The 12,480-nt window shown below is 40.5% G+C and overlaps 1 protein-coding gene across 3 annotated transcripts in view; it reads right to left on the bottom strand.

Annotated features, from left to right (window-relative positions):
- Positions 1 to 749: 749 nt before the first annotated feature.
- Positions 750 to 12,480, bottom strand: part of MCOLN3 (mucolipin TRP cation channel 3) — a 29,677-nt gene continuing 17,946 nt past the window's right edge. For all 3 annotated transcript variants that reach the window (XM_045895394.3, XM_064588913.1, XM_064588914.1), the window contains 7 exons: positions 9,903 to 10,002; positions 6,863 to 6,975; positions 6,630 to 6,779; positions 5,037 to 5,138; positions 4,805 to 4,927; positions 3,782 to 3,988; positions 750 to 2,167 (listed from right to left, as the gene is read on the bottom strand). In XM_045895394.3, the coding sequence (XP_045751350.2) occupies positions 2,033 to 2,167; positions 3,782 to 3,988; positions 4,805 to 4,927; positions 5,037 to 5,138; positions 6,630 to 6,779; positions 6,863 to 6,975; positions 9,903 to 10,002 (930 nt within the window). In that variant the 3' untranslated portion in view covers positions 750 to 2,032. The remainder of the gene's footprint in view (positions 2,168 to 3,781; positions 3,989 to 4,804; positions 4,928 to 5,036; positions 5,139 to 6,629; positions 6,780 to 6,862; positions 6,976 to 9,902; positions 10,003 to 12,480) is intronic.

The raw sequence follows: 12,480 nt of genomic DNA, 5'->3' as shown, positions 1-12,480 counted from the left end.
GTGCATTCATTAAGAACATTTACCATCTGCAAGGGCTGTGCGCTTCAATGGGCCAGGAGTAACCCTGAGTGCCCACTAGGTATGAAGCTTGATTTACACGTTATCTCACTGAACACTCAGCACTCTGTGTACTGTCATCCCCTTTTGAAATTAAGAAAATGGGTTCAGAGAGGTTTAAGTTACTGCCCTGAGGTCATCCACACAATTTGTAGTAGGTCCAAGATTTCTATTCAGGTCTTTATTCTCACCACACTGCTGCACTGACAGAGACATAATTAACAGTTACTGCCCTTGAATTGCTTTCCTGATCTGGAGAAGTTTCCTTAGTTTCACAAAGTGGAGAAGAGAGATATGTACAGAAACAGCTGTAATTGGTGATACATACATTATTGATAGGTAAAAAGGTATTGTTTAGTTTTTATAAAGGTATTATTTTAAAAATAAACAGTAAGTAAATTCTTATCAAACACTGTAGAGGGAGAAATAGTTGCAATGGGGAACTCCAAGTATCTCAAATCTCAGTGTGCAAATGAAACACCAGGGGATCCAGAGACTTAGATTTTCCATTTTTTAAAAGCCGTAAGTTCTGCAAGAATAGCTTATACTCATTGTAAAACCTCACATTTCAACACCTGGAGTGTTATTGGGATTGTCAGTATGTTAAATAGTAAGACTTCAGAATCTCAAGGCTATATTCATTTAACCCTTAAAACAAAATTACAAATTAACAAATAGGTTTCCTTTACAAAAAAAAAAAAAAAAAGAGCTGCTTTGAGAAAACCTTTATTGCACATCATTGAATTCATTTCTACTTGAATAAATAACACTCAAAACAAAGATACACATTGTAAAAATCCCTGAAATTCCAATCAGCAGTATCCAAAGAGTGGAGACTTTGTTTCTGTGTCTATTTAAGGCATACATTTCCCACTTATTTTTACGTTTTAAGCATAATTGTTTTTCAAAATATGTTTAATGTGAGTTTTAGAACCTCTCCCCCTGAAACCTGAAACCACAGTTCTTGACCCTAAAACAAACACTCTCTTCCATGAGACTGAATGTGCCTGTGAAGGGCAGAGTACATCACACAGTTTGCGCAAGGCCATGCAAGCACTAAACTAATCCTTGCAGGATTGAATATGCATTTGGTATGCACTTTAATTTTTTTTTTTAAGATTTTATTTATTTATTTGAGAGAGAGAGAATGAGAGACAGAGAGCATGAGAGGGAGGAGGGTCAGAGGGAGAAGCAGACTCCCCGCCAAGCAGGGAGCCAGATCCGGGACTCGATCCCGGGACTCCAGGATCATGACCTGAGCCGAAGGCAGTCGCTTAACCAACTGAGCCACCCAGGCGCCCTGCACTTTAATTTCTATATATGTATAGGATACTCTTTCAACTACATACTTTAACACTGAAGGAGAGAAAACTTATACATGAATAATAAAAAAACCTGATTCTTTACAGAACTAAAAGCAGCATCATATAACAGTTGTCCTTCAGAACCAAAATTTAGACTGTTAGCTGGTGACAGTTGTCTCTTTCTTATTCTGCCCTTTAAGAGAAGATTTTAAAATGCAATGATTATTGATATACAGTAACCACAAACCCTCTCTCTCAGGGATGTACCCCAGAGAGTGGTTAAGACCAGGGTTAGTGAGTTGTGTTAAGTCAGACCAGGCGTTATTCTCCACTGATGATACAATCAGCCCAGTCAGAAGAGCTGGAAGCTAAGAGCTAAAGAGGGGGATGGAGAACACATTCTAAAGCTATGGCAAAATAAACAAGAAATAACAAGAATTCAATAGCTTCTCTCATCAAAGTTAGTTTAAAATAAATAAACCCAACATAAAGCTGCAAAAGACATTAAATACTGCTTTTAAAAATATAAATAGTTCTTGATGAATTATAGCTATCAGTTTGCTCAAAGTAATAGTCTTTAAACATACGACACCTGATCTTAAAATATCCATATAGTTTCCCAACTCAGCTACACATTATATTTCCCTCCAGGGCACAGATTAGCCTGATAGCTACTTTTTACAACAGCAGAATATCGATACTGGCGAGTCGTCTTTTAATCTGTATTTTCCAGAACTGGGTAAATCTTTGCATTCTGATATAAATGTACGAAGTTCAGTCTCTGGAAAGCCATCTTGTTGGTAATGCTACACAGAAGAATAAAAAAAAAAAACAAAACTCTCATGAATAAGTACCTTGAAAACAGCTTTATTCCAATTTCAAAATGGATCATTTGTCCAGGGAGGGGGATCTTTCTAGAGGGATAGTTCAGTCACTTCCAAGTATTTCCAGGTAGATATAGCCTTTAGAGCCATTCTTAAGTCTAGCTAAGGAAAAGCGAGTCTAGAATTCTGCAGTGTCCTCATAGGCTCTTTTGTGGGTCTAGTTCAACCCAAAATGGGCATGTTGAATCTGAGTCTGAGCTGTCTTTCCAGGGAGAGTCCAGCCTGCACACCCTTTTGGAGTCTCCCTTTCAGACAGACAGGTTTATTTAAGGGCCTTGTATTAACATCAGTTTTGGATCTAAGATCTCGAGAACGTGCCCTGACCAGATAGGATCAGGCATCACTTGCCTACCTGACAGGTGCTCTGAGATCATGGAAAGAGGTAAACATCTAAACTGTGAGTCTCAGACTTGTATCAAGAGTTGTCAACTCATATTACTACTCTTTGAGACCTTGGATATCACCCTTAAATAACATATAGTTCTCTGCATGCAAAGCTAAAGGCAGTGAATTTTTAGAGCACAGTGGGGAGGGATTTGGATAAGTACAACTACACTCTTTCCCAGCGGCCTTGGTGACTCTAAGCACACATCTGCCAAGCAAGTATTGAGGATAGCCAGTTCTTGAAATCTGATTCAGTAAAACTGAAATCATGGCCCAGGCTTCATAAGCAAGTTACTCATAATTGTCAACTCATAACCCATTAACTCCTGCTAACCTTTGCTTAATCCCTGGGACTATATTTGTATGACATCATGTTTCATTACCCCTTTCATATGCAGAAAGTCCCCAAGTGGAAGTGTCTATGTCAATGGTATACTTAATAGTATAAAGTTATTAGAAATTTAAATATATATGGATATTTACCCTGCCTTTCCATTATTTCAAAGGGCTCAGACTGATTTTGAAAATATCCCATGTGAGTGACAATATAAATAACAGCTTTTCAAATCATATTTCTGACATGTATAAAGCATACATGGCTAGTATTTGATATATCAATCTCTTCATTCTTCTGGAGACCAGGCCTCTGGGATGGTCCCAGGCAGGGCCTTGTAAAGAGTATGGGTTCAGTCACAGCACACTCCAAACTAAGAGGTCAATTTTTCTTTATGAAAATTGGATTTTAAAAATTCCCCATAAAATTTTGAAACGCCATATGTTTTGCTCAATCAAAGCCTACTGATTTTTAGAAGTCTTTTTTTTTTTTATTTAAATAATCTCTATACCCAATGTGGGCTTGAACTCATGACCCTGAGATCAAGAGTCACATGCTTTCCTGACTGAGTCAGGATCTTTATAATTCTAATAAAAGTTTAGAAAGCTTGTTGGAAAAAGCTTACTTAGAGATAAAACTTTCAACATTCTACAAATTCTAATTCTTCATTTCTGTGGCTCAGTATCTAAAATTGAAGTCTTTTCTACCCTGAAAAAACTGACATTCTATCAGTTCTCTTCTCTCTTAGGTACCATATTTTACTGCCATTCTAGAAGTTCTGGAAAAATGTTGCTACTTACGGCTCTTAATGAACCTACCTTAATTGTTTCATATGTATCAGTGATCAGTGCAATGAAAAGACTTAAAATCATATATATAAAGAGGCTGATGAATGAGTAGAGGTAAATTCTGCTAAATAGCCAGACCAAGTAACTTTTTCGTTGCATTTTTGCAAACGTGGCAAACATATCATCTCCGTTTATCAGAGAGAAAAGGCACTCAGAGACCACGTTCAGAGAACGGAACTGGAAAAAGAAAAGAGAAAAGTTCACATTATTCCATGTTCCTTCCCAGTGGAGATTTTGTTCATGACAGCATATTAAAAATAATGGGACCAGATATCCCAAGTTCCTCCTGCAAACTATGTAGTTAATCTGACAAAACTACAAGTATTTGCTGTGTGAATACACAACTTGTATAATGCCTGGGAATAAGCAGCTCCTTCTTGATGCTCCCCTTAATGGGAGAGCCTGAACTGAAGAAGGGGCTGGTCTGCACTCTCAGTGCTTTTCTGACTCGAGTCTTACCGTCCCCTTTACCTACATAGAAAGAGATCCTAGAAACACTTCTGTAGAGATACCCAAGTCCTAACCGTGCATGCTCATACTTCTTATCTTAAAGCTCATTCCACTTAGGGTCATGGCATTATAATCAAGACAATAACTCTGGTAACAAAATTTTCAAATATTTCTTCAAGTTTGTCCCCATACTATCTTTTTAATAAAGTCACACTTCCAAAAGTCTTGCCTAAATAGCTTACTCTAATATATATTGATGAGTCAAACCCACTAATCTTGACCTCATAGGTGGTTAAAAAAAAAAAAAAAGAGATGTAATTATCTGATATATTCCACAAAAGGAGGTGAAGTAGTTGAGTGAATCAATCATTCTCTCAAGTTGGTCACACCGTGCCAGTTTATAAACATGATACTAGATATATTCTACCTTCAACGTTTTCAGGCTGAGTCACAAAATGGAAGGAGCCCATTTTAAAAGGATAATGAGCCACTGGCACTATTTTAGGAGCTTAATGGTAACAGGAAAGAGTTGTTTATTGGTACCTTATCATGGTACGGGCCCAGCACGATCCATCCACAGAAGCAATAGCCTAAGTAAATCATAGCAGCACAGCAACAGAACCTGATGACATTGGGCAGCGCTGCCTGCAGGGTCAGAATAAGGAGCTGGGAAAGGAAGAGAGGCCATTAGAATCCACTCGTCCCTCAGCCAAAGCAGTGCACTAACTCAGAAAGATAGAAATACCAGCAGCGTGGAGATCCATGGAATCCTTACATTGTACTTCTGAAAGAAGCCGAGGTACCGAATGACTCCAAGCCACACAAGCATGGTGGAAGTCCCAAGAAGTATGCTACAGACATCATAACTTGTTAGACTCTAAAACAGTGTGGGGGGAAAAAACAGATTATTTAGCAGAAATTCATTTGGGCAAAAAAAATATTTTGGGGGTTGATATGAATCAGGCACTATTCTAGGTGCTAAGAACAAAGAAATGAACAAAGAGACAAAATGTCCTTCCCTCATGAAGCTTGCTTTCTAGTGTGTATGGGGGAGAGAGAACAGAAATAAATTAACAAAATCCTCAGTACTGATGGTAAGTGCTGAGGAGAAAATTCAGGGGAGGGGAGAAAGAATGGCTATCCAGGTTGCATTTTAAGTGGGGTGATCAGGAAGGTCTCACTAAGAAGGTGGTATTTGAACAAAGACCTGAGGGCAGTGAGGGAGCAAGCCAAGCAAAAATCTAGGAGAGGAGTGTTCCAGGCACAAAGACAAGCATGTGCAAAGGCCCCACAGCAGGAGGATGCCTGGCAAGATAGAGAGTCAAGCTGGAGGGAGTGAGCAATGGGGGAGAGTATGGAGTCACAGAGATAAGGGGGTAGGGAGTTTAGGGCCTCGTGGGTAATTTAACAACTTTGCATTTTAGTCTGATAGGCTGGGGAGATTGGAAAGCTCTGAACAGGAGTGATATGATCCCATTTGGGTTGCTATGGTTAAGAGCAGACTGTCAGAAGAGTGAGAGGTCTATTGCAATAATATAGGTGAGAGCTGATGGTGGCTGGGACCAGGCTGGTCATGGTGGAGGCGATGAGGTGGTTTTTGAAGGTAGACGGATAGCATTTCCTCTTGGGTTAGATGGAGGGGAGAGAGGATTAGTGAAAGAGAAGAGTCAAGGATGCATCTTTGGCTTTCGTCTTGAGCAACTGAGAAGAGTTGCCATTAACTGAAGTCAGAAAGGAGAAGCAGGTTTGGACTGGGCAGTTCTGTTTTAGGTATGTTAAGTTTGAGAGACCAAGTAGACATCCAAATGAAAATGCGAAATCGACAGTTGGATATTTGAGACTAGAGTTCAGAGAAGAGTTCCAAGCTGGAGATACAGACTTTGAAATCATTGGCAGAGAGTTACTATTTAAAGCCACGGGACAGGGTGAGATCACCAAGACAATGGCAGAAAAGAGCACATGTGCAAGCACTGCACCTTCAGGCATTGTCACTTTAGTCAGTTAGAGAGATAAGAAGGATCCAGCAAAGGATGTCAGAAGACCAGCTTGTGATTTAGGATGGAAACCAGGTAAGTGATAGCCCAGTGAAGAAGTGCATCAGCAAAGAGGGAGTGCTTGCAGTGTTAAAATCTGCTGATAGGTCAAGATGACATCCCCAAATGATTCTGACACAGAGGCTTGTGTATCACCTTTGGAGAGCTCTGCCTGAGAGATTTCCTGACGAGATTTAAGAAACTTACTGCTATTGATTTTAAGTTTACTCAACACAATGTTTGAAAGAAATTGTTTACTCTGCCAATGTTCACATTCTGGAAAAATATTAGTGCAAATCTGATACTGATAATGGCATAAATAGGAAAAAAGTTACCTTCGCTTGAATTTCCATTTTCAGAATTGATCCAATAACTGTCAATACGTCACTAATAATAATCATAATGTACCATCCGTTGACGAATTCCATTCGATCAGAAACAGAAACTTCCTTCTTATAATGGATGAGGAAAAAACCAACAAATTCCTTTAGGGAAAAGAGGGGAGGCACCATGAATTTCTCTGTTGATCACAGTGTCCGTAGCATTCCTAGAAAGCAGCAAGCCCTACCTGCTGAAGCTGAAGTCCTCTAATCACAGATCGAAGGCACAGGATTAGTGAGGCCAAGCTTGTCAGAATAACAAAGGCATCAAAGATCATCATGTAGTGAGTGTTTTTCTGAACTGGAAGGAAAAAGTGTTACCTGCTTAACTGCTGCATTGCATACCACAGGATAGATGTATAAGATTTATGAGGACACTCTGATTGTAATCTGTCCTCTCTGTGCACAGGTGCAAGTGATTCTTTAGGCAAATGAATATCTAGAGATGGAATTGTTGGGGTAGGGTATATACATAGTTCTAAAAAGAAATCCTAAGAAATTGCCCTCCAAAAAGATCACGCCAGTTTACATACTTACACATACCTCCACATCTTGTCCACCATTGGAAATTAATAATCTTTTGTTTTTGCCAATCAAAAGAGCAAATCTTATTCTCAGTGATTTGAAATGCCATCTTTATCAGTTCCAAATTAACTGTATGTATTCAAGAACCATCTCTTACCCTTTTGATGTTTGAGTGTATTTTAATGCCTAAGGCAAACACTTCTCATTACTCTTTTTTGGAACTTTTGTTGGCTATTCTTGCTTGTTTATTTTTCCATATATTCTTTAGAGTCAGACTGTTAAATTCCAGTAAAAATCCTACTGGTAATTTTGGGGGGGGGATTTATAATTTAAATTAAAATTTATAAATTAAATGTATAAATTAATTTAGGGAGAACTGGAATATATGTAATGTAGAATCTCTTGTCCAAAAGAATATGATGTGCCTTTCCACTGATTCAGGTCTTTTTGCATCCTTCAGAAGCATTTTCAAATTTTATCTGAACCCATTACACTGCTTTTTAGAATAATTTAGAACATTCAGACATTCTTTCTGCAAAGACAACAGAGAGAAAAGGCCCTGGTAAGTGTCCTTCACATGAGTATTTAAAAAAGTTAAAAGTCCTTCTTTTAAAAATTACTACAGCCATCAATAACAGATCTTTAATTATCAGCCTGTGGTCTTTTGTTCTTAATACAGTTAGCCTTCCTGCACATCCTATTAAAATATACTATCTGGATGTAAAACACTTGTTAAGAACCCACTATGTGTCAGGTGTTTCTCTAGATGCTGAGCATACAAGTGGTGACCAAGATGGGCCCCCGACTTGGGGAATTTCTATTCTACTCAGTGTGACACACAGGGAAGTAAACAAGTAAATGAACAAAATACTTGCAGACAGGAGTAAGTGATATGAAGAAAATGAGCATAATAGCTAACAGGTATTGCTATGCCACACACAGTCCTGAGCACTTTATACGTATTAACTCATTTGATCCTCACAGCAACCCCAACCAGGGGGCTGTGATTATCCCCACTTGGCAGGTGAGAAAATGCAGCACAAGGAGGTCACAGAAACTTGCCCAAGGCTACATAGCCAGTCCATGGCAGAGTCAGGATTCAAACCTTTGCAGTCTGTGTCCGGCATCTGTCACTGCGTATGAGTGGTTCTTGGCATCCCTTGGGAACTGGTGGACATGCACACCTTCCAGCCCTACCCTAGACCCACTGAATCAGAAACGGCATTTTCACAAGCTCTCTCAGCTGGCAGAGAAGTTCAAGAACCACTGTTCGAAATGAGAGAGACTGGTGTGGGGGCATGGGGAGAAGAGGCTCGTTTATGCGGCACAGTAAGGGGCAGCAGGTCTCAGGTGAGACCTGGGTGATAAGACAGAGCCACCCACGCAGAGATTCTGGAAAACTGCAAGCACAGAGTCAGCCAGCATGAGTGGAGTCAGGTGAAGAGAGGTGAGCAGAGGTCTCAGCCCTCATATGCTGTGCTACAGAGCCTGTCTTTATTTGACAAGGTAGACTGCTCCCCACTGATAAAAAGACAAGCACTTAACACTATAGTTCTGTAGTTCAAAGTTCTGTAATGAAGCATCCTATTAATATTAGCCAAGGGACATCTAATTGTTACCAAAATGTCTGCATCTACTTTAGAAAAACCTAAAAACTAAGAAACAAACATTTGAGAGAAAGCCTGCGTGCCAGGTACTTTCATATGCTCTCATTTTCTCTATTCCAAAGTGTGTGGAGAAGTAGTGTTTACAGATGACAAAATAAAATTTGTGATTCACAAGCCTTAAATATTTGAAGTTACCTCATAATGAAAAGAACGCTAGAATGAAGAAATTTCATTTATCCTTAATATCTCATTACCACTTCTGAACTGTGTGAATCAACCAGTAGGAAGCCCTAAAGCAATGATTTTCCAAGTATGGCATGAATAAGGATGACCTGCACGTTCCTAGGCCTCACCCCAGACCTGCTGACTGCCTTGCAGGGAGCTGGGGAACCTGCATCTAAGCAGGGACCTGGGGTGATTCTTAGGCTCACCAGAATCTAAGAACCTCTGACCTAATCCAGCACAGCATACCAAAGGGCCTAAAAAATGAGAAAGATCAATTCTTTTCCAGTCAATTTTCTCTAGTTCAGCCCCCAAATTCTCAATCATACTTAGTCTATACCTGAATTTATGTCCATATTTCTAAGAATGTACCCTTTCTTCATCCCTGAATATAAATATAACGTGCGGGATGCTTCAGGGTCCAATCCTACCTGACCTCTCCATGGCTGTATGATCACAGGCACCAAGATTCACTTCTAAGCCTTAGTTTCTTTGTGTAAATAGGGATGCTGCCTATCTCAAGGATATTTTAAAACTACTAAATTGTAGGTGGAAGTCCTTATGCAGTAAACACTCAAAAAATATTAGTTTGGGCATATGTGATTATTTTTCCTGGGGGATCATGTGCATTTTTTGGTAGGAACTGGGCTAGTGAGGGCACACGTAGAGGTCAGCAAAAGTCATTTCAATTACTAATAACTTATGCGTTGCCTGGAACATCAGACACCCACAATGAGTTGATCTATTTGCAGAGAATTAGGAACTTGGGAATGCTCTGATTCTTTCATTTGATGCTCCACACATCCCAGTAATTTAATAACCCTTTTATTTTATTTAATAACCATTTTGAAAACTAGTAAAATTCACCACTTACTTGATCCGGATACATGCCAGTCTTTACATTCTCTGATGGAAATGTCATTATCTAAACTTATCTTAATTCTTCCACTATGGGCCTTATTGTCAAGTGTTATCTGTGAAGAACAGGAAAAGGGTCAAAACACACCGATAGTTCTTGAAGCCAAGATGTCTCTAGGCATTAATTAGGAAACAGATCTTCCAAGGTAACAGGATATCCACCCAGATTCTCATTCTAGACTCTCCTCCCCGAGTTGATGCTAGCTCTGTTTAACTTTGGGAAGCGCCCTTTATTTCTATGTGAAATGAGAAAGTTGGACAAGATCTTCTGTCGAGACCTTTTAGTCTCTAAAACCCTATATTTCTAGGACAGTATTCCAGCCCTGGACAATTTTTTTTTAAATGATTTTATTTATTTATTTATTTGAGAGAGAGAGAGAAACAGCATGAGCGGGGGAGAGGGTCAGAGGGAGAAGCAGGCTCCCGGCTCAGCGGGGAGCCCGATGCGGGACTCGATCCCAGGACTCCAGGATCATGACCTGAGCTGAAGGCAGTCGCTTAACGACTGAGCCACCCAGGCGCCCCAGCCCTGGACAATTTATAAAACAAGAGATCTCTCTCCTTCCCACTCTAAGTATCTCTAGATGCCCTCTTGATATGAACAAGAGCTGGTACAAGTGTGCCTTCCCCCCCTCCCCGGGACTCAGCTGGGGATAGTTTGTTAATGCTGTGGCAATTCTTACTAACACAGAGGTTAATTATCTCAGGCCTGAAACACTTCAGGTGGAGCTTTTCTGATTTTCATTCTGGGCCTAGATTTCTTAGTCACTCTAGTACCATATGTATAAAAAAGGATGTGGTAACAGGGAGTCGACAGCCATGTTTTGCTGCAAGGATCACCATTTCAGACACCAGGCACCAAGCAGGACAAAGCCACACCAGAACACCTTCCATAATCCTGTCTTCCCTTTCTAGCTCTCTCCACTTGCCCCATGCAGGGACGGGGAAAGCACGGAAATCAGCCGTGGTTTTGTTTGGTTTGCTTTTAGTGCCTCCTCGCTCAAGTCTTAAAGAGAAAACATTCTTTCAAAAGTCTGCTCTTTAGGGGTGCCTGGGTGGCTCCATCAGTCAAGGTGTCTGCCTTCAGCTCAGGTCATGATCCTAGGGTCCTGGGATCAATACTCACATCGGGCTCCCCACTCAGCAGGGAGTCTGCTTCTCCCTCTCCCTCAGCTGCTCCCCCTGCTTGTGCTCTTTCTCTCTCTCTCTCAAAAAGAAAAAAAACATCTGCCATTTAAATGAATTTTATTGAAGCTTCTTCATGAGGGGTAACTAGACATCCCTGCAGATATAAGATTTCAAAGAAATTTAGTGAGTCTGGTCACTTTGTTTCTCCTCATGTTGGACTGTAAGCTTCTTTCCTTGACAAGCAGCTAAAAGTGTTGTCAGTGTCTGCACATCTCCACATCCACTGGAGGACCCAGTCCATGGCCTCACAAAGGAAAGATGCTTCATATTATTTGAATGAGTCAGAAATCTTTGCCGAGGAGAACCCATGCTTTTCCCACACAGACGGTGTCCGGGCCTTATAAATAGTAGGTGCTCACTAAGTATCTGCTGAGTAAATATACTTTGGCTCAATGTCAATCACATCTCAGTCGGGCTTGAAGAAGTTGAATTCTTTAAACAAAGAAGAAAAAATAATGGATAGGATTAAGAACAGATTAGATAGCACAGAAAAAAGATTAGTGAATTCGAAGGTAGAGCAATAGAAACTTCCAAAATGAAACACAGAGAAGAAAGATTGGAAAATAAAACAAAAACACAAAACATTAGCGAGCTATGAGACAACTTCAAGTGACCAAATATACATGGAATTAGAATCCTGAAGGGGGAGGAAGGAGAAGAGACAAAACTATTTGAAGAAGTGACGTTTAATAAATGTCAAATATAATGGAAATTATAAACCCACAGAATCAATGCTTAATAAACCTTAAACACAAGAAACTTGAAGAAAATTACACTAAGGCATATCATAATCAAAGAGATAAAGAGAACAATTGAAAAGCAGCAAGAGGGAGGAGGGAATACATCCCCTGCAGAGGAACAAAGATGAAGACCACAGCACATTTCTCATCAGAGCAATGCAAGCTAGAAGAGCAACAACATCTTTAAAGTCCTGGGGGAGAAACAGTCAACCGAGAACTCTATACCCAGTGAAACCATCTTTAAAAATGAAGATGGAGGGGGGCACCTGGGTGGCTCAGTCGTTAAGCATCTGCCTTCGGCTCAGGTCATGATCCCGGGGTCCTAGGATCAAGCCCCGCATCAGGCTCCCTGCTCCACAGGGAGCCTGCTTCTCCTTCTCCCACTCCCCCTGCTTGTGTTCCCTCTCTCGCTGTGTCTCTCTCTGTCAAATAAATAAAATCTTTAAAAAAAAAAAATGAAGATGGAGGGGCACCTGGGTGGCTCAGTCGGTTGGGCATCTGCCTCCAGCTTGGGTCATGATCCCAGGATCCTGGGATTGAGCACTGCGCCGGGCTCCTTGCTCCATGGGGAGCCTGCTTCTCCCTCTCCCTCTGCCTGCCACTCCC

This window comes from Mirounga angustirostris, unplaced genomic scaffold, assembly GCF_029215605.1.
Source record: "Mirounga angustirostris isolate CCGP_5_RB_7025 unplaced genomic scaffold, mMirAng1.0.hap1 SCAF_4, whole genome shotgun sequence".
NCBI lineage: Eukaryota > Metazoa > Chordata > Mammalia > Carnivora > Phocidae > Mirounga > Mirounga angustirostris.
This window is presented reverse-complemented; position numbering and strand designations above follow the sequence as displayed.